The sequence below is a fragment of the Mugil cephalus genome, chromosome 11 (genome assembly GCF_022458985.1).
Source record: "Mugil cephalus isolate CIBA_MC_2020 chromosome 11, CIBA_Mcephalus_1.1, whole genome shotgun sequence".
Taxonomy (NCBI): Eukaryota; Metazoa; Chordata; class Actinopteri; order Mugiliformes; family Mugilidae; genus Mugil; species Mugil cephalus.
In genome coordinates, this window is record NC_061780.1 from 14,260,303 (window position 1) to 14,283,372 (window position 23,070).

General features: G+C 40.7%; 1 protein-coding gene across 1 annotated transcript in view; it reads left to right on the forward strand.

Moving 5' to 3' along the window:
* cdkal1 (CDK5 regulatory subunit associated protein 1-like 1) overlaps positions 1 to 23,070 on the forward strand; it is a 194,182-nt gene that overhangs the window by 52,975 nt on the left and 118,137 nt on the right. Inside the window, exons 5-7 of the mRNA XM_047598519.1 lie at positions 10,604 to 10,700; positions 13,663 to 13,711; positions 19,445 to 19,565. Of these exons, the coding sequence (XP_047454475.1) occupies positions 10,604 to 10,700; positions 13,663 to 13,711; positions 19,445 to 19,565 (267 nt within the window). The remainder of the gene's footprint in view (positions 1 to 10,603; positions 10,701 to 13,662; positions 13,712 to 19,444; positions 19,566 to 23,070) is intronic.

Genomic DNA, 23,070 nt, shown 5'->3' on the forward strand with positions numbered 1-23,070 from the left:
ACACTCGCGCACACTCACAAAGGTATTTGGTATTTATTTTTTGGGAATCACATATTTATTTATCATTTTATCATCTTTGTCTATTTAATTATATCTTCATATGTTAAGTTTATTACCGTTTCGATCTCAAAGGAGAGTGGATTATATAACTGAAGATGCAGTCTGTTACATGAGGGGAAAAAAAAACATATTGGTGTGAAGCTAAGCTCCATACTGTGATGATTCCCACATGGTAGAGGAGCTATAAAACAAGATGATGAAAATACCAAGTCGTTCTTCATCTGCTCTGCAGTTCATTGACCACACACACACACACACACACACACACACACACACACACACACACCTATCAGGCCAGGGATTCAACCTTAACAACATACAGTAGCTTAGTGAAGTGTGCAGGCTGTCAAAGATTTGCGCTGCTCTGAGACAGAGCCATAGCATCACCATCGCCAGTGATGGTGTCTCTTATTGTGAACACACAGTGGAAATGGAGGCCAGCATGGCGACGTGTGGAGCCGTAGAACTGTACAGAATTGTAATTATACAGTTGTCAGTACCTAGAGTCTCCTGTGCATGTGTGCTCTCACATTTCTCCATAGAATCTCACACTTTCTCACTTCAGCTGCCATGTATAGTGTGATATTGCTCAGTGTTATCTTGAGCTGCACTCCAAGACACTATGCAGTAACTAGAAATGCATATCCCAGCAATAATTCTGCCTGCATTAATTCATATTATGGCTGTTAATCGATAAAAGTAGTGAATAGCGATTAATTCATGATTTCTACCTGTGATTAACACAAATTGATTGCACTTTAAGAAAAAAAAAGCAGCTACGTTAAAGCAATATTTTGAGACTATGAGATTGTTATTGATAGCAATATGCAAATATCTGTCATTATTATCGCAACAGTCCAACACAATGACAAATACCGTCTGAATTATTTTCCAGAATAACATCCAATACACTACATGTTCAAATTATATCCTGCGTCTCCTTTGCACTTATCAAGCCTGGTCTGCTTTTGGCAAAGCCTACGAGGGCCCTCCGTTCTCAGCTGTGTGCTTACCCAGCAAGCTTTGAGTTGAACTTGCCATTCAAAAGACCCATTATTTTATCCATTTATGCTTGTTAGCCTCTGCTTGCTTTTTTCTTCTTCTTGTATTGTCTGGTATTTTGTAGGGCGCATTACTGCCCTCCACAAGGTAAACTTATTTACTACAGCTGCACTTTAGATTGTGCTTGCTTTCCATAGCACCGCTGCTGCTTTGATCCTGTATTCCCTAACTACAGTGCAAGCTAATAACAAAACATGCGCAGGTTAATCACATGCAAAATTAGTAGTGTTATTAATGCATTAACTTAGACAACCTTTATTTATTTTTCACATGGAACTGTTTACCTTAGCCTTACAATTGCTGTTTTCCTTTATGGCGGGTAGGAATTATCAAAGGTTATTGTTACTGCTGTGTGTTATTGTTGTGTGAATGGTTGTATGGCTAGATGATGGACTGTAGAAACTGAATTGCCCTTTGGGGATTAATAAAGCTTTCTGTATCTGTATAACACAAGAGTTTCTGGGACAGATTAACGATGTTACGGGTTTATTTGTTACCGCTTTGAAATTGTTGCTTGTTAGAATGCTGTAATTATTGTCTATCTTTGTTAGCTGCTGGAAACAAGAATAAGAAAAAAAAATGCTGGTTTGCAAAGATTGTTGATGCGTTCTAGGTCACTGAGCATGTGCCATTCCACTTTTCCAAACCCTTGCTTGTAATAATTTATGACCTTGAAACCAATCATAATTGTTTATGCTTGGACTAATTTTCTGTGGATTCATTCATCCAAGAATGTCCTTTCACCTGTGTCATCCTAGCAATGAGTCTCCCATCATGTTCCCTTTCAAAATAATTGCACAGAAACACACAAACAAACAGACAGGCGGTACACACACACACACATACACACACACCTTCACATGTACATGCCAGTATACACACTCATAGAGAAACTCAGATGCTTATATGCCTGCACCCACATATATGTATATTTTACCCTTTAAGGATGAGACAAGAACTGCTTTGCAAACATGTCTGCCACTGTGTGACAAAGCTCAAAAATCTTCAAAAAATCTTGCTTACAACAAAGAATTTTATGGGTTGGGGGAACTTTAGGTTTGGTCTGAGGCTATTTGAGTCATGCTACTTTTAAGCCAGTAACTCTCTGGTTCCGATATATGCATGTGTTTATTTTCCCTTTCAAATGTATTAACTTGACAGTGGTCTCTCTGGATTCGGCAGGTTTGCTGCCATATTAATGGCCCATAACAGCCTCTCCTATGGAATTTTGCATAAGATAAGGGACTAATGTGGCTCTTCACGACACCCAGCTTCTGGATTCCCTTCTTCGTGATTTAGTCAAGTGCCCATCTCTAATCCAGTTACGTGCCCATTTGTTGTTTGAATGTTTGTGTGGGCCTTTCCCATTGCCCTAGCTTTTTTTTTTATTAGCATTTTCTCTATTATGAACCATTCAAGCGGTGAATACAACTCATTTACAGTAATGCAATATTTATCACACATCCAACTGATTTTTACAAGACAGATGTCGTCCATTTCACAGCACTAGGCTGTTGTGTCAGGCATTTTTTTTTTTAAAAGGCCATAATCTGAAAGCCTTGCATTTCCTCTGACTAGTCTTTACTGGACCCATGTTGACAATTGGACTGCTTCCTATCTCTGATATACCCGAAGGCCATGCGAGCTAGTCATAAACTAGCCATGTTATAGGTGTGTATTGATTGGTCAACAGATTGCCTGTATCCTGTAAAACGCAGCTTAAATGTGAATGCCTTTATAAAGCACACTGGTAATAAATGTGCAAATCTGAAAACAAGTCAATTTTTTTGTTCTGTATGGCAGGTTTAGGTGTGATGATGGTTGTTGTGGTAATGCAGATCGATCTCAATCTTTCTGATACTGTTAAAATCTTTAAAAATCAAGATTGGGGCTTCAAGAAAGGCAATGGCGCATTTGCAACTTTCCTTTGGTGCTTAGGCTGTCCAAATTTATATAGCCTCTAACATCAATTACCACAACTCATGTTTATAGTCCTGCTTTCATGTAATTATCTTTTATTGATTAAAGCAGCCATCCTTTCGCCACTTCCTGCTTTGTTTCCAGTTTCCTTAATTTCAGTTTTTCTCTCATTCATTGCCTCTTTGTGGGGATCAGTCAAGAGTTTCTGTTTGTCTGCACGTATCCGCATCTGTGTCATGGAAAAGAGGGATATCCCAGGGGATTCAGTGGTTACACCTATCAACCCTGTCTCATCCCTCAATCACAATCCTTCTTTGCAGCCCCTGACCTCTCATCCTCCATCTCCATTTCTATTTGAGTCCTGCTTCTTCTCCATCTTCCCACATCACTCCCTTGGTTCTCCTTCTCGTCTACAAAATCAAGCTTCCCCTCTCTATTTAGATATTTAAATCAAAGATGCAATGTCCATTCCTGCGTTTTACCTGGTTTCTGCTAGAATGTGCAGAAATAGGTGATGTTCTTACTTTGTCTATTATTTTAGTTGTGTTGGTTTTAATGTGCAGCCAAAAGATAATTTCTGTTCGTGGTTCCATGTAAATTAACAGTTAGAAAGGGCGGTATATATTGAGGACATAAAAGGTGACCTGATTTTAATAACCACTGAAACTGTTTTTGTTCTTTGGTATCCCATTGGGTTGGATTAGCAAAAAAAATATCAAGGACATTTTTTTTTTTACTAAGGGCATTTGTTAGTCTAATCAAAGTGTTTTCCCAATTCACCCCCTAAACTAGTGATTGCATCCTCCGTTTCTCTCAAAAGGTAGTTAACATGGGAAATTGTCCTTTGACTGAATCAAGGAAGGTTGTTGATATGCAGTGCTACTTTTTATAGAGAAATCTGAATTGCTCTGCTCATACAATTATTACTGTACTGCCTGTATGTAACAGGACGTATTGCTTGCAAGTAAGCTGCCCACCTTGTGGGGATGGGCATTTAAAACCCAGTGCACTGCTCCTTCTTTGTACATAAAGTCGTGAATGTCTTGAAATAAAACTGCTGCACTGTTCACCTACTTACTTCGTTAACTAAACATAGTGTTTTCTGCCAAAAACAACAGTTCTCACTCATCGGGCCCTGTCCTCGTGGTAACACTTAAAACATTGGCTTAGCATCTACAACGATGACAAGATCATCTATAACAGACATCACTTCATAGTTGTTATTAATTTCATGTTTCCTTTATAGCCATAGCTCCTCACTGAATAAGGAACACAGACCACGGCCACCTACTGGTATGGACAAATATTTGTTTTAGACAAGTGTGTGGGCTAATAGGTTGTTGCCTGTAGTCTTTGCGGTGTGTTCAAGTACAATGTTTGTGTCCAGACTCTGGCCACATGAACCAAAATCACAGTCAGCCTTTGGTGCCAGTATTTCTTCAGTGTGTCTGGGCTTTTAGTCAAACACACACACACAAGGTATTTGCTCTTGGCAGCTCAGTTTCTGAATGGTCCCCAGCAGCTTTTTTTCTGCATGGCTAATGCAGCTGCAGCCTTGACTTCTTTCTGTTACAGAAAATAAATACATTACCTGTATTTCCAAGTTAGCCAGTCCGCTGTAAAAAAGTAACTTCTTCCATAATGTTCTCTGCACTCACATTTAAAGATGCTCTTTCTACTGTTGGTAATGTTATGCTGAGTCCTAGAGACAAAGACAAAACAATCCTGTTGTACACACTGTTGTCTGTAATTCAGATTACTCATTAGACACTGGCTACTAAAACAACTTGCATCTTGAAATGCGTGACATGGCTCGCTCTCCCTCCTCTAATGTCCACTATTTCCTGTTAGACACTCATTGATGCCTCTCTTGTTTTTTCTCTTGTTTACGAAGATGTTCTTTTGACAGTTTCCTGTCAATCACTCTTTGCTTCTCTCTAAGCTACGTCTCCGAGAGGTCTTTGTTCTGCTGCACTAACAACTTTCATTTTGTTTAGTTTGTCTGCAGTCAGGACCCATAGGTCCAGAGTTAGCTGCTGTTTTATTTATACAGTTTGTATTTTGACACTTGTTTTTGGTAAAGTTTGCCTGTATTCACGCAGGAAAGGCTACTTTCTTTATCAGAGCAACAAAGTGTGTTTTTTTCCCCAGTCTGCCTGTGTTGTCAGTCAGAGGGGATGCATTTTCTGCAGCTCCTTAAAAACATTCAGACGGAAATAAATATAACACAGTAAATAAAACATTAAAATAAAAGAATAAAAAACACACACACACTGTAGTCCTCCCAGGTATGATGGGGTGGTGTAATAACCACTGGAATTAAAAGTAGGACAGTGACCAACCCAAACGGTGAATTATTGTATAAGCTAAAAGTTTATGGAACTGGAAATTGTATGAAGTGGAAGATTAAATGCATTTGGCCTCTCTCTCTCTCTTACTACTTATCCACATTGACACTCACTCATGCACACACCAGCTCACATCTTAATTACTGAGGCTTGATGGGTACTTAACCTTGCCCCTTGCTGCTTATGCTAATGCAGAGAGGTCAGGAGTGTGCTGAGTGGCTGGCTCGCTGTCAAATCAGCCAGAAACAACTGTCGGTGTGCAGATGAGAGACAGAGGAGCAAGGACAAGCCAAGTGTAAGAAAGAGAAGGAAGAGCAAAGAAAAGGAGAGAGAAGAAGGAGATGTAATAAATCACTTAAATGGAAAAAATTACTTTCAAACACTGAGTTTGTTTTTAAGAATTTTTCCAAACCGACTACTTCATGGGCCACTGTGTTAAGCAGCACGAAGAGTTAATTGGAATACAGATACGCGCATCGCAGTGTCACACAATTGCTTGCTACTCTTAACAGTATGACCTCATCCTTTTAAGCAACATGTTTGTTAGGGAGCATATGGCTGGCCCTGTGTGTATAATGAGCTCATCCTCTCCCCCACGATGTAACTATCTGTGTAGGGCTGAGGATGTTAAGCAGCAGGACGAGTCACTGAGAGGACACACACTCACAGCCACACACACACACACACACGGACCGCTCACTGCTGCTAACTTGTTTTGGATGTTTATGCTCCTGACACATAATTTTCATTAATGAGATTCTTGGTATTGGTGCATACGATATTTGTGGAGGTTTGAGTCTTGACAACTTCAAATGACTTATAAGATGCTTCTAAATAATAACCATAAATTCTTCCTTTAATGCTTTAACCTTTAATTTAAACATTAATAAATAAATGGTTTACACTGTATTGATCCTATATTGGAGAAATTCTTTCTCTGCATTCGTCACATCCATTTGTCCGCACAGTAGTGTGTACACTAGACGTGGTGGACTGCCACTTGTGTAGCACGCCCAGGGAGGAACTTGACCCTTTGGTTCTAATTGCTTCTCTAACCACTACTCCACAGCTTCCTAAAGGCCAATGCCCAATCAGGGACTTTAACCCTAGGATTAAAAGTCTGATGTTCTACCAACAGAGCTGTCTGGGCTTAGATTGTCATTTGTTTTGACATGAAAAAGTTGAAACCATTTCAGAAACCACCATAACAAAATTTAAATTAGCAATTTCTACATTTTGCTATTAAATGAAGTATTTTACTTATTTGAATTGGAAGGGCATCTGTATTATTTATGTGCAAAAAGGTTGCTAACACCAACTGAAAGCACAATGATAAATATTAGTCTATAATGTTCAGTTTAAAAGGTGTATATGTGCAGAAACAAGCTTCTAAATACACTGGAAAGCAGTGTTGACGCGCTCACCACTAGCATCTGCTCCAGGAAGATAAGGACACACTTTCAGGCGCTGGCCGCCAGCCGAGAATCAGGAAACGCTCACTAGAGTCCAAATACCGCCGCTGTTGTCCTGTTGTTATGAGGTCAGAAACTCCCAGGATGTACTTCGTTTAGGTGCTTGCGATGCCATTTCATTTTTAGGTGTCAATTTACCAATGCCTGCCAGTGGGAGTTTGCCATAATTGTCAATGAACGTAAACATTGCAATGCATAAATGCCTTCCAGACAAATCAACTTTCTTACACAACAACATAATTAATTGCATTTGTGGGTTGTTGAAGCCCTATGGAAGTCAGTGGACAACATTATCACTGTGTCAAAACTTATCATGACATTTGCTCGTATTAGACACCACGTGCTATTTGATACCTTATGGCAAATATTTAAGGAATGAGATAAGTCTAAATACTTCTACGGACTTGCACATTTGTTATATTTCTAAATGTTGACATAGACAAAATATTTCAGATGGGAGACCATGGTGACAGTTATGAAAACATCAGCATAGCAGCTCAGTGTATGTGATGATGTCACTACGTTTCAGCTGCACTCATATAAATGGTACGGTAGAGGATTGCAATAATCCAGAAGGGAAGATCCTCTCTTTCACTTCAGGTTTTCTTGTGAGAAAGTTGAAGAGGACCTTATATAGGTCACGCACTCTGGTCCATCTAATGCCTAGAGTTATTTTAATGTCATATTCATAGCTACGGACTTCTCCAAGTCAACCTGATCAATGCAGTTGGACATTTAGTCTGGTCTAATTTGACTGATTCCCTGTGTCCACTCAGCTGTTAAAAACCAGTATGTACAGCACAGGACGAACCTACATACATTGCACTGAGGTCATACATGTATGCATAGACTTTTGTACACTGTTGCTTTCGCCAGACGTGACCATTAGCACGTGTATGTACATTATATTCAGGGCATATGGGGCGTCTGGACCCTAGGTGAGTGCGTGCGTGTGGTCTTGAGGCTGTGGAGAGCGGTAACAAAGAGTTAACAGAGGGTCTTAGAGATTTAGGGCGAGGCGCCAAGGAAGTCAAGGAGAAACGTGTGTGCAGGCTCACACACACACACACACACACACACACACACACACATTGTCGTCTGATCTTGGGGGACATCTGCTCAGGTCCGGGTCACTGGCAACGAGCGCTCGGTTGGGCTCAAAAGTATCACCACGGCAACTGCATCTCATAATCCCATTCCATCTCATCCCACCCAAAGATCTGTGCGCGACGTGATTGGCCTGCTCCCCCTGGGGCGCTGAGGCGACGACTCAGCCGCTGTCTGCTGACTCGCTGTGTCAGTTATGGCTCCGAGTCTGTGGGCAAGGAGCGAGTAGCACATTAAAAGAACGTTTGGCGCATTTTGGCAGGAGACTGTGTGAATTATGCAGACACACCCCTACTGTGTGTGTTTGTGTGTGTGTGTGTGCAGTGATGCCAATGTGAGTTCTTCCTGACTATAAATGTGGCTACTCTAAGCAAAAACAAGCTACTTTCCTTTGTCCTGACTTCCTTGTCAAGTTTGTCTAGTCATTTACATAAATTTACTGTAGCATGGATATTATTCTTTATGATAATTTTTAAAGACAATGAATCACCTATTTCAGAAAATCAGTAGATGAATGAGGCATCATTTCTGAGATTACTGTAGTTGGCCACAAATCTCAAGATATTTTTGCACAAATCTTAACAGTTGAATAACAACGCACCTTTTTTATTTTATTATTTCCACATCACTGATGATAACTACTGACTTGTGGCTGGCTCCATGCCCTTCGCACTTCTGTGGTCGTACAAGTTATGTTGGCTTTACAGGTGTTACAAATTGAGCTGTTGTCTTGTTCACTCTGGGTGAATAACTTTCATGCTGGGAACATGTTGGCGTGCGTGTGTTTTTGGCTCTGACACCACCAACTTTGTCACTGTGCGTAGGACGTAAACCACTTACACACTCAACCACATTTTATGTAAATTTGACTGGCACAGAATCTGACATATCTGAGTGTATCCGTCAGTCACCAGTCATCGCTGTTAAATACCGTTTAAAGTTGTTGTTAAATAAATATGTACAAAACTATCAATTTCCATGTATATGCCAAGTTGCTTGGTCAATACAGCAGTAACGTTACCACCTTCATCTCTGTCCACCGCCCCTTCCTAACTTCAGCCTTCATGTTTCCCTCCATTCCTCAGCTGCCTTTGAATTGAGTCGTCTACCTTCACACTGATCTCATTCGGCCTCCTCTCTATCTCAATCACCATCTCTCTTTGTTTTGCTGAAGAATACAAACACAGTCTGAATTAAAAGCACAACTGACAGTTTGCATCCAGTCTCCCTGCTCCTCCTCTGTCCCCCCTCCCACAGTTCCCTCCCTGCCTCCCTGCCTCCCTCCCTCCCTGCCTCCCTCCATCCCTCGCTCCCTCTCTCACTCCAGCTGTCAGGAGGCTTCATTATTAAAGATTCATGGCGTAGTCTGGGCAGCTCCAAAAGCTTTTGTCAGACAGACCGAGTGTCTCAAATCCCACTGCCACTAACTGGAGGTGACAAGAAGAATTGCACCGATCCGCATGCACAGGCTCAGACAAGCGCGGGGAAAATCCTCGCGCTTTGTTCCAGTATTTTACTATTTTTCCCGGCTCTTTCTACGTCACATCATGTCGCCAAATGAGATTTGTGATTCCTATGTTCACTTGTAATAATAAGTAATTCTAAAAATACCAAGGGCAGGCACTTGTCTCTGACCTCTTCATGCTGTATGTGTCGTGAATGTTGTAAACGCTAAAAGTTTTATTTTGTTTGATACCAATAAGTATGCAACGTAAAAGTTCACCATTACAGAATTAATGGTCCAACTTTTAGACAAATTCTTATTTTTCTTTGATAATCAAAACTATTTATTTAGTAACTATTTATCTAACACAAATACAAACTGAGTAATTTGCTGTGGGTGAGCTCAGCACACATCAGAGCATTAGTTTAGTGTTTATTTTTCATCTTCCTATAGATCATAACAAATCTAGTCAGCCCCTCTTCATTAATTTATCTGTGTAAGTGTTTTTAGGGTTTGAGTTTAAAGAATGAGGATGCAAATTTTCGCAGGCAATGAATTTGTATCATTAATAGTTTGTGAGTGTGTGTGTGCATTTGAGCTCCATCAAGCCAGTATATTTGCATAATTTGCTTAGGAAAGCCAATTCATTGAATATTTTTATTGGTACAAAGTCAGAACTTTAGAATGTCGTTTTTTGTGGTGTCGCCACTTTCCATGCTCACAAATGCTGGTATTTGTGTTGCACGACCACAAACAAAGCAGCAACAACGGTCTGCTGTGCATCCAGACATGGGGGATGTGATGTACACTGTGAGATGTATGAGCTGTTCATCTATTTTGCTCACCAAAAGCACACTTTTCTAGTTATTTGTAAATCTGGTTTAGTTTTATTTGTTAGTTAAAAGTTATAGGAACAACATACTGTATTACTATTGGATGACAAACTTCTGAAAGAATACAAGGGGCCAAGGCCTCCTTCAGATGTGGTCCGAGTGATCCAATCTCACTGTGTTCACAGCTGTACTTAACCTGACCACTCGGGACGTCAATAGATGTTAATAGCAGGTCTGGACACGGCCATAAAATCCAGAAACATCCCAATTTGTTGACCTAAGCAGTAAAAAACTGCACTTGTGTCATATACTAATGTTAACACACTCATAAGGTTTCCTTTGTGTTTGCTTGTACAGAAAAGCCCAGGATCAGGAGAAAAAGGTCGTCGTAGCAGGTTGTGTTCCCCAGGCCCAGCCCCGCATGGACTACCTCAAGGGTCTCAGCATTATCGGGGTATGTATATTTATTTGGTATGTGTACATTCACAGATTCAGCTCCTCATTCATCAGGCTGCCATCGTGTTGTGTCTGGTTGTCTTGCATTTATCTAAACTACTACATATTTGTTTGTAAATGTCTGTCTCTAACTCTACATGGATGTTCTCAGTGTGGTGAAAGAAAGATTATCACCAAACCCCTAAGTTCTTTCGAGGTCTGATGTAAATACAGAGCCTGATTGACCCTCCAGCACCAACATGTTTAAAGCTTAAAAGCAAAATTCAGTTAACACACAAAGTCGTAACTCTGCAGATAAATATGTACATGCACGGACAGGAAGGAACCAAATATCCTTTTATGTAGATTTCCTCACTGTGTCTATATTGTCTTCTCAAACAAGAGAGTTTGGCCCGTGGTTTTGTTAACCTAAGCTGTCGTGTTTTCACTACAGCACAGCTCTTTGATTTTCTTCGTTTCACCTGACAGGAGAGACTTTAAAGATATCTGTCAGTGTTTGTATATGTAAATACGCGTTCTCATCGAATAATGAATGAATTGTATGTTATTTGAGTTTAATTTCCTGTCTGTTGCCACTACCCGGTGACTTAACAGTCCTCAGCCTTATAGCTCTGTGCCGTATATGACAATGAAAGTATTTAAATCATATTTGGAGGAGCTAGTTGCTATCAAAGTAGAAACCTGTGATTTTAATTTCACATAATGCTAAATTTATTTACTTGTATAAAAAAAAGCAAAAAAAACACACACTTCTGCCACTGTCTTATAAGTAATGGGTCAGGGACCGCTCACATGTTACATTAAATATTCTTTACCATAAATAATGTTATTCCATTTAAGCAAACATGCCGCTGTGTAATATAATTACATTCAAATAAAGTGGCATGTATGTATAATATAATTACATTCAGATAAACAGGCTTGTACATGTAATAGCCTTCAGGGTGAGGCAGAAACAGCTGGGAAGTTTACCACTGCCGGTCCTTTCATTGTGATGAGTCGATTGGATTATGCATTGATACACACATGCGTGCACACACAGTAATGGATGCATGCATGAACAGGCTCACATAGTAACAAACACAGACAGAAGCGTATAAGCATGCACATACTCCCCTTGTGTATCCTTGGTAGTTACAATCAACCACGTAATGACAGTGGCAGTTGGCGGGTTATGCAAATTAGATGCAAATAACAAGAATTTGTGTATAGTGATTGCAATAACGGCTAGATAAAGGGTGTAGTTAAAAGAGTGCTTCCTGTTCAAGTCATTCTTTTTAATTGACCCACGTGTGTGCGTCCTCTTTTATGCGCGCCATTGTGTTTTTGTTGTGATTTCCAGCGTGGCGCTGCAATGAATGGCAGTGTGTTATGTATAAGGTACACACAAACCTGCTGTGCTTTGCCTCTCTGAGCCAGACTTGTCGCGTCTTGTGTCTGACGCACATCGTACACACGCACACGTTGTTGTAATCAGAGGATCACATGAGATGCTGCACATCACTGTTCTCCAGACGTGGCGTGTTTGCTTTTGATTGCGTGAACTAGGTTTTATGTACTTTTTTAAAAGTTTAGCCCAATAACTCAAAATTACAGTAAGTGCACCTCACAGCGCTGCTTGTAGTAAGTTTATATTATTTGAAATACAAACTGGAAACTTATTAAAAAAAAAAAGGATATTGAGTTTTGCATTCTCTTTTATGTAATCTGTTTTTAATTGTTCATTCATAAAGCCTGAAATCTCTCTCACAGTCTAATCTTAGTTTATTTGCAACAGCCCATCCTGGTGAAACATTCCTTACTAGAAGAGCATCTTAGTTTGTAAATGATGTGTGTACTTACGCTCGCAGGAGACAATCTTACTTTAATAAAGCAAGACGGAATTTGTTTATTAAGGAATCGTCTTTTACGTATTTATGAAACCTCATTTCTGGCTAAAACAGTATAACAGTATCCCGTGAATGCAACGCAGCGTTCAACAACAGCCCGGCATCAAAAATCTAAGCTAATAGCTAAAATGTAAACGACACCGGGCCCTCACTGTAAGTAGGTAGGGACACCCGCTGCTGCTCTGAATAGAGCCAGATTGCTTGGCCATCGCGGAGAAATAGGTTTTATTTCATTGTGTAACATGCATGTAACTACTGCCTGCAAAGCACAGTGTGCCTCCGTGTGAGTGGGTTTAAAAGAAGAGTTACTTACAAGGAGTAATGGGCACTGAGAGCCGGAGCCAAGGGCTCAGAGCACAGACCTCTCACAATGGAGAAAGTGAGAGAATTAAAGGTGGAAAGGATGCTGGGAGGAATGAAAGGAGGAATAATGGCACCAGAAATTACTGGTCTGACAGGAGAGATTATAAATGTCTTCCCCCACTTCTTCGCTTCTCTATCCATGCTGCTCCGTCCCCTTTCTTCTTCACGTTATTTCCATAGGATGGTAGATTAGTAAAATCAGTTTTGTTCCCGTCTATATATTATAGCTCTTTTAATATCGGCCTCGTAATATCCAGGCTCTCGCTGAGCTGCTGCCGTCGGGGCCTAGCGTATTTTCTTTACATGAATAGGCGGTGTCTCAGAATAACTCTCTGTAGGAGTCAGTGAGGAGAATAACTCTCCTTTAACGCTGCCTGACCATAACACAATTCTGACTGTCTCTGTCAGTACATTATACACACCATGTTACACCTACACACACCCTCAGTGGCATTTAGGAAATCCATATGACTTAATCCTGACTGGAGAGGGCTCAGTGTGATTGAATCTTTTTGCACTTGTTTGTTTGTGGGCTTATTGCATATTGCCTTTGTGTATATTTACATGCCTGCCTTGTTTAAAAGTGGATCAGTGCGTGCGTGCGTGTGTGTGTCTGCGGGTTGTCGATATCTGGCTTCTGTCTGACTGCGTGGACTTGGTCTGTCAGCATCAATAAACGTTTCCCATGTGTGTCTGCCTGTATTTCAGGTCCAGCAGATTGATCGAGTGGTGGAAGTAGTGGACGAGGCTGTTAAAGGTATTTTAACGCACAAAGACACACTCACACACACACACACACACACAGAAGAACAAAGCACTTTTATGAGTGAGTGAGCATTGATCAAGTAATGAATGATTGTCCTTGTCTTTGTTAGAAGAGGGAGTCAAGTTTTTGAGCTGCAGAATTGTTTTTACTAAAGAAGTGTGTCACAGAGTTTATTCTTTTCATCTTTTTAATATTATTTTGTCATCTTTTGTGTTTTCTTATTATCTATTTGGACCTATCAGGCATAACATTATGACCACCCTCAACAGTTGACCCACTCATCAGAAAATGGACCCTTCTGAGGGTTTCCTGTGGTAGAGTGTTGTTAATGGGGGTCTTTGGGTCCTGTGGGTTGAGGGGAGGGGTCTCTGTGGATCAGGCTTGTTCCGGTGCATCCTACAAATACTTGATCCATTTGGGATCTAGTGAATTTGGAGGCCAGGTCAACACCTTGTGCTGTGTTTCAGGTTTTTTGAGTTGTTGCATCCTGCTGGGGATGACTGCTGCTGTCAATGAGTGTCATTCCTGTGGGGTGGGGGTGCCTGGTCTGGTCTAGGTGGGTGGTACATGTCTAACTAACATCCACACAAATGCCAGGTCCAAAAGTTTCCCAGCAGAACATTTAATTGTCACAAGATGGCCGATGTTATTTAAGTTTTTGTGGCCGACCAGTGTATCTTGTAATTATTTGAACTCGTCTTGATATAAATCATTATATTCTTGTTCTTTCGTAAGAGCTTGAGGCTTTTTTTTTGGTAGTCTTGCTGACCTTGCAGCATAATTTTCAAAAACAAATAGCTCTGACATTTTCAGAGTCTTGCTAATATGTGGAGTTGAACCCAAGTGCAGGTCTGCTGCTATGGAGTGGACGTGGTGCAGTATATGGATTTTGGTTCATTGCACAACGCTGACCGAATTCTCAGCAAACAGCAGAGGCGAAATCCATCAAACCACCTCTATTGTTGCCCTGCAAGAAGTTGTCGTGCGAACATATTTTAAACGTCACACAATCAAAGTTATTTCAAAGGCAAATATTTATTAATTCGTCTTATTTCCCACCACTCTGTCGGGTAAAGTCTTTCGTAAACTCCAAGTCAAGGCCTAAGAACAACTTGTAGTGTGAAATAAGAGCCAGTATATATATATCACATTCCTTAAGTACTAAGTCCACCATGTTACCTTAGGATCCTTCTTTGTCTTGCTGTCCGAGTTTCTCGTCACATGGTCTCGTCTGTCCGAAAGGCTCACTGACAGCCTCACATGGCAGTGATTAGATCATCCATTCAAACTGCTAGTGAACTGCTGCACTAAACTGTTTAATGAAGGTCAGAGAGAGTTTACAGTGTGAGAGTGTCCAGTCAAGCTGTCATACACCCCCAGCTGTTCTCTAATAAAGAACAGATTGAGTTTACAGTGTGTGTGTGTGCGTGTGTGTGTGACTCATTTGCACTGCAGGCCTCACTCTAATGAAGGACAGCTGAATTGAGGCTTAATTTTACAATGTGTCATCAACCCTAAATCGTCTGGCTACATACATGCACACGTTCACACATACACACTGTGACTTTTATCCCTCCTTTCTTCTCTGTGATTTGCTCATTCTTTCCTTTTATTCCATTTCCTGCTTCCACCCTTTCCTCCGCATCTTTTGATCTCTTTCCCTCCTTTTTTTTCCCTCCTGCCTTTGCTTTCTCACTGCTCTGATCTGGCCCTTCAGCCCTCCCTACCTTCTTTTTTTTTTTTCCCCCTTCCACCATCACCCCCTCCTTAGAAACTAATTTCCCCGGTATCATTACAGTTCTTTATGACCTCGTATAAACTGAGAGCTGTTATTTCGTCTCGGAGGCCTGGGCATAAACCTTTAAGCTAGGGGATTTGACTTTCGTTATGGCTACTAAAATACTTACTTCAATGAACTACTAATAGATGCAGGTCTTTGCTTTCCCAAAATTGCTTGCAGGTTTTTCTTTTTCTTTCTGTGGACGGCATAGTGGGGTGGCGGTTAGCGTTGATGCCTCACCAGGTTCTAGTCCAACTGGGGCGTTCTCTGTGGAGTTCGTATGTTTTCCCTGCGTCTGCATCGGTTTTCTCCGGGTACTCCAGCTTCCTCCCACCGTCCAAAGACGTGCTCGTTAGGCTAATTGTTGATTCTAAACTGGCCGTAGGTGTGAGTGTGAATGGTTGTCTGTCTCTGTCTGCGTTGGCCCTGCTTTAAAGCGCTTTTCCATTTGGACCCCGGCTTAAAAACAACTTACCGTCAGATACCTCGCTACGGTAAAACTGCTTTTAATCACGACGAGTCAATGTGACATGAAGCTCGAGTTACAGCCTGCTGTAAAAGACACGCCGTGTTTTTATCCTTTCGTGTTATCTCACGTTAGCCCAGCGAGTCTTAATTTGTAGACACTGCAGTCTTGTGTCACTTGCCTTTGTGCAGCGTCAGTGATTTGCTGGTGGTGTTGTAACCGTCCTCATCTAATTATTTCGCTGTGCCAGATGTTTATTTTCAATATCAATCACACATTTGAGTTTATCTTGGCAGATCCATAAAAATGATTAATAACACCCATAGATACACATTTTTAGGGGAGCACCTATACACATCTTAGTGTTGCTCATGACAATAAGTACTTCTTTCTTTCTTACGGGGCTTGTTTCTTTATTTGTCTCTGAATATTCACCATCTCTTACTTAAAAGACAGTCTCGGATGAAATCACCTGATATTCTTCTGTTGCTCAAACAGTTTAGACAGTTCAGATTCGTGGTATGCGTATGACATGGAACCCAGGCTGAAAAAGGTTAGAAAAGCTAATAGTCTTTATGGCATCGGCATAACCCCGTGATCCTTATTTCAGCAGTACACACAAACTGTTTGCCTGCATCAGCGCCAAAAGATTGAAGCTGAAATAAAAAGACGTGAGGCGGAACTTGAGGAAGAGGCTATGAAGAGCAGGTACCAGGAGAGAAGTTAACACATTCATGTATATTTTAATTCATCTGAAGACATTCTGAGTGTGTTTCTTAGCGTTGTGTGAGTGAGCCTCTCTGGAAGTGACAAAAAACAACCCTCAGCCTTTTTCGAGCATCAAAGTCTCACGCACGACTTTTTAAGGGAAGTGTTCTTTTGAAACATTTACATCAAGGCACATCCAGACTGATCCCACTGACATTTTTAAAGATAAATAAACTGCGTTTTCAAAGTCTGTTGTACGTATGCATTAGGCAGTTATATTGAAAGGATAAAACTTCAATATAAAGACAAACACTTTTGTCCCCTTCGTCTGCCACCTCTGTCCCGTTTCCACTGCCCCCCCAATCCCGCCTGCTGCTTTACAATCAAACCAGAGAGCACAACAACACCCACCACTTATGAGACATCACACACAGGTCAATGGGTCATCCATTTAGCTTTCTACCCTTCTACCCCAGCCATCCATCTGACTATCCTATACATCTTTCATCTGTGATGTGTTTTTTTTTTCCTATCATCATCCCATCATCCATCTACCTTTCCATCCATCCGTCCCTGCCGTCCGTCCCTTCTTTCCTCTAGCGGGTTTTAATGGGTTGTTATGAGTGGATGGAAGGATTTATGTCTGCTTTTATTTATGAAGGAGCGAAAAGAACAAAGACAGCGAAAGTGCGCGAGGGAAAGGAGGAGGACAGTCAGTGACAAGAAATCGTGGTACAGGATGATATGTGTCTTTGTGTTTATACATGGTTGCCCGTCGCAGCAGTCGGCTGCTCTAAACTCTGTAATTGAGATGACAAATGGGGAAGCATTCTTTGGTTTTCTTCAGCGACTCGTTTTATCTCTCGCTTCCTATTCATGGTCCCCTAGTCCCTGAAATTGAATTTGACTTGGTCTACATTCCTGGAGTGAGTCCATGCTGGCAGTGAGTGAGAGCGTCTTTTTTTTTTTTTTTTTAGCATTGGGTGGCAGTCACATCGAAAGGGGTCCTGCGCGGCTTTAGAGGGAAAAGAAAACGAGAGAATGACAATTTCCAAGTCTTATTAGAATGGACAGGCTCATAATTTGGAAAAACATCTGGAAATCCAACACCACGCTGGTAATTGCTTTCTCCTGACAAGTCTGCCGATGCAATTATGTATTGGACACTTTTCCCACCGTGCATAAATGAATGTACAATGTGAACTGGAAAAATATGAAAATTTTAAAAACAGGTTTTACCACAAACCTGCTTCAATTGACCTAAGAACAAAATTGCTGCCTTTTTTTTCAGCCATTGAAGTTGTATATCTCCCAAATGTTTCAAGGTCCATTGCTCAACGACAATATGGAAGCAATTATGGTTAGCCTCATTGTGCACAGAAAAGAAATTGGTAAAAAAAAAAAAAAAAAAAGATCTAGATCACTTTATTTTATTTAAACAAAAGGTAAATCATTACTATTTAACTTCTAATACTTTAAATCTGGCATGAGGTTTGATGGGGTTTCTCTTAATATCGTAAAGTGTTGCACTAGACTTTTTCAACTTGTTTAGCCCACATTGTTAAATGAACTTGTGATAAAAATGTTTACGGCAACAACGGAGGAGAAAAGTGGATCAGGGTCAATGCATAGATGAATTCATCAAGTCAATCAACAGATGAAACTGTAGTTACACAGCGTTGAATCCTTGTTTCATGACCGAAGACAGACGCACTGATCTCGAGGAAATTATGGCCAAACGTGCTCAAAGTCCCAGCTGTTTTCCACGAGGGAAGTTTTCTCATTTCCTTGGTTGTACTTGGATATTACGACCAGTCACGCCTCACCGATTGGCTCTTTGTCCTCCTCTGGGGCAGAGTGTCATTTTTATCTACCAATTGATAACCACGCATCCTGCCCTGAGCCCGCCCTCCCCGGAGACCCTCGTAAAGCGGATGAAAACAGGAAGACAATTCCATCCCTCAGCGCCCCCATCTCGCAGACCTCTAGCTGGTAGCCTATTAGATGGGTGGAGAGTACAGACTACTGCATTTCATTTCCACACACCAAAGGCCGGACATTAATAGCTATTAGCCGTTAGACTCAGCTGTGGGTTTTCATTTGCTTCTGTGACACTGATATCCAGTAATACTTTTACAGTTATTACTGTGTGCTTTTGATCGAATTCAATTCCATGTGGTTTTTATACTGTTGATAACAATTTTAAATGGTCTTAAATGGACAGTTTGCGGAACTGAGACCTGAAACTTTTATTTGGAAGATTTTCCTATTATTAGCCAGAACTGTTTCCTTTCACCACCTTTACACCTTTACAGCAGTTGCTCTGCATTTCCTTGTGTCATGTTTACACCAACATACTGAAGTGTTGAGAGATGGACTGATTTACTGGGCTAGTGAGAGGTGGATGTTGCACAGTGGAAATCAGGATTTCAATTTGTGTTTGCATGTGGAAGTGAATGCATATTACTGGGACTGTGTATTGTGTGTTTGGTTATGTGTTATGAAGAGTGAGAATGTGATCCAACTATAGTAAACTATTCTTTTAAAATGCCTCTCCTGCTGTTCATTCTGTTGAGCCGAGGAATTGAGGTTCAACCATTGAAACAAATATATTTAAGTTAATATTTTGACATAGAAAGTCCCAAATGTGCATAAATATATGTAGCTTGTGCAAAAAGTAAACAGCAGAGACACTCGTGGTCAGTGTTATAGTCAGTGTAATTTGACGAGTCATGTGGGGAGGTAATGTTTGTGTTTTGCTGTTTTACAGGCCACTCAGTTCGTCTTTTGAGTCAGAAGAAAGATGGAGGCCGGAGGCTCGGAGGAGCCAGGCTGGACCTGCCTAAGATCAGGAAGAACCCGCTCATTGAAATCATCTCCATCAACACTGGGTAAGACACACGTGTGTGTACACAAACAGAGAAAACGACTCATGAAATATTCAGCTCAAACTGAATTCAGTTTCACTGCTTCCCTTCCCTGCTGAGTTGGTTTATTGTGCGCGTGTGTGTGTGTGTGTGTGTGTGTGTGTGTGTGTGTGTACTTTCTCTCTCTCTCTTTGCTCGACCACTTAAACAGAGCCCCTCTGTGTTTCTAATTTTATCAGTTCACATGGTGTGCTTTGGATGTGTGTGTGTGTATATGGTCCGACTGTGTGTATATAGCTGTTTTACATTATACAAATAATGTAAATGTAACAGAGACCCAACAGGTGTCTGTCCTTTCTTCTTAGCTTCCATTTGACTTCTATTATAAAAGATTTTCCCATTATAGCTGCAAAATGCTGCACTATCCTGCAACTATTTTCCTTACCATCACCCTAACACCTACTTCTGTTGCGTGAGGTTATATTTTAACACAACAGTAATGCCAGTAGAGCAGATTACATAGCATAGGTGGAAGGAAAGAACGGGCAGACTTGGCTATTTTTATGTGTTCAGAGGTGTGAACACAGACACACGTGTTTTTATGAGCTAATTTCACGTTGTTTTTCAGATGTGCGGGTCTCCTCTAACCTATGTGCCGTATTCTCAGCGGGCTAGTTAAAAAGGATTACGACAGACTAATTCCACTGCGCTGGACATCCACTGATAATAATCCATCAATCATCCTATTGCATGTCTTATATGTCTCTGCATTAATGGCTTGACTCACAAAGGAAAGGAAGTAAATAGCTTGTGGGCAAAAGCACTGGTCTTCTACAAGAGCTCTTTCTTGATTTAAGCAAATATTCATTTGTTCTCTTACAAACGTGCTCTGGTTCTTCTGCTTTTTTTATCTTCCTGTCAAGAAAACAAACTCGAGCTTCAGTGGAATTTCTGTCCATGTCCTTGAACCTGCTGTAACATCGAGGCCAACGCTATGACTTGTTTTTTGGTCGTGACTTATCATTTATTGCTGTCATATAACCAGAGTAGGCGTTTTCATGATTATTTTGGGTTTTCATTATATATATTGTGATGCTTTGTGGTGAGATCACCACCATACTTTACACTGTGGCAGTAAAACGCCTCCATTTACATCTTACTTATTACTTATTAGACAGGGACCTTTGTCTTTTATGACGTACATGTGTTAACAAGGGTTCAATACATCCCCATACTTTTTATTACTAGTAGTTTTTTGCATATATGTTTAAAAAACACTGTTGCAGCCTCGTGTAAACTGTAACCACGTCTGTTTCATTCACTCGGCTCAGTGTGCAATGTATATTACCAGCAGCATCACGGTTGTTGTGGGGATGTGTGAGTATATGCAGCTCAGCGTTAGACTGAGGAGATGAGAGGCGCAAATATCACGACTTACCTCAATCATGTGGGCTCAAAACATGCACTGTGTGATTTTATTTGATACAAACTCCTTTCTTCCTTCCCTCTCACTGGGAGGTTGCAATGTCCATGTTAAAGACATTCCTCCCACCTATATTTTTTTTAAAAAAAGCATCAATTGAAAAGCCCACTGCTTTCCTAAAGAGTTGACTGTGCCTTAGATGCTTGCAGTCTGCAGAGCTTAGTGGTCTTTATTCCAGACGAAAGCTTCTTAGACTACATTTGATCTAATACGACTGGGAAAGCTGTAAATCCACGCGGATCAGCCACAGTTTTTCCAGATAAATTGGCACTTGTGGTCAGCACCAAATTACACATGTTTAAAAATTTTAAGACGTTTGTTACCAAGTGGAAATGCAGCGTTTCACGCCAGCTGTCACCATATGTGCAGGTGGGCCTTTCTGCACTTACCTGTCATCACCATTGTTGTATTGTTGGTGTGTCTCTGCTTCTACTCTTCTGAATACCTACAGATGTAGACACACACACTGTGTTTGGTCCTTTCACTACCTTGTGTGGCTTTTTGTTGATGGATTAGTAGTTCTTGCTTTCTCTGTTTGTTTACCTACGGTATTTAACCATTTGTATTCTGTGGGCATTCATTAGCCTTCAAGCCTCCAGGCATTTTTGCATGAGTTGTTTTGTGTTGTTGTACGTGTTTCCAGATGTCAGTCCCTTGCCAGCCTCCATCCAGCAGGGGGTCTGTGTCTGATCCAGATGAACTTGCCGTTGCTTTTGAAAAGGGTCAGACTGGCTTTCAATAAATCCCCTTGTTTATACTATGCTAAACTCTTTTAGTGGAACACATACTGCACATATGACTGGGCGGGTCAACAGCTGAACGGATCTTTCCCGAATAAACCTTCTGTTACTGAAAATCCAAGTTAAACCAGTGTGCGCTTTTGCGAGCTGCTCAGTGATTAATTTAACATGGTCTTCTTAATGGTTGTGTGTCTGTGCGGTTGTGTCCTTTATGTGTTCTGTTTTTAGATGATCTGTTTTCATTATGGCCCTCTGAGGTCGTGGTGACATCATTGGTGACATTTGTCAACTGATGAAACAGAGAGACCCTTGTGTGACACACAGTCACATGCACAACATGATTTGCTGTAGTTTTTTTTTTTTTTTTAAACCAGTCTGCTTCTACGTCAAAAACATTTGAAACTTGATGCATGTCCTCCAGTTACAATTTGCTTGTGCAAACACTTTGGTCACGGGATGCTTCTGTCTTTTCTTACTAAATGTCAGGTTGATTTAGTCTTGTAGGGTAGAGGGCTTCCACAAGACAACTGCAGATCGAATCTACCTTTTCTCCAGACAATATGACAAATTTTGTCTTTGTCATAGACATGTTACTGATTTCAGTGATACAAAACTGCTTATGGCAGAGGACATCAGTTAAGTAGTCAGTAATGGTCAATTTGATGCCTGCAAATATATGCAGAGATCATCCCAGGTACCTCAGAGTGCATTTTTATATAGAACAACATTCAAACCTTCACGCTCAGTTTGGCTGTAGATAGGGAAAGATAAAAGCTATTTCTCCTATCATTCCTTTCCGTGGAGTATTAGTGGGAATCTATTGTACCATCCCCTCACAACGCCGTGGTATGTCTCACCTGGGATTATCTATAAAAATTTAATTTTGCATTCAAATTGATTCACAATATTAGTTTCATTAAGTTGCATATTAATTTAATTTCTGCCTATTAAATCCAAATTAGATTGGCTTTTTTCCCATGAAGTTAATTTAATCCCCATCAGAAAATATATTCAATATAGTCCGGCAAGGCCTTAAACAGCCTCTGGCTTTATATTAAAAAGGAGAATTGTGATATTTCTCCTGAGCCACTAGCACAGTTATTTGGGGGTTAACTTTACTTGATAGCTGAACAAAAGCCTAGAGTATTGCTTTAAAGCAGCATGTTACAATAATGTTACTTTTTACATGTCACAAATAGAAACCAATAAAAACAACTACTCGAGCCAGATATGATTTACAGTATTTAAGTAAGTGAACAACAAATGAAGGTTTTAAAATGTGGGGGAGGTGGGGCTGTGGGGTTTT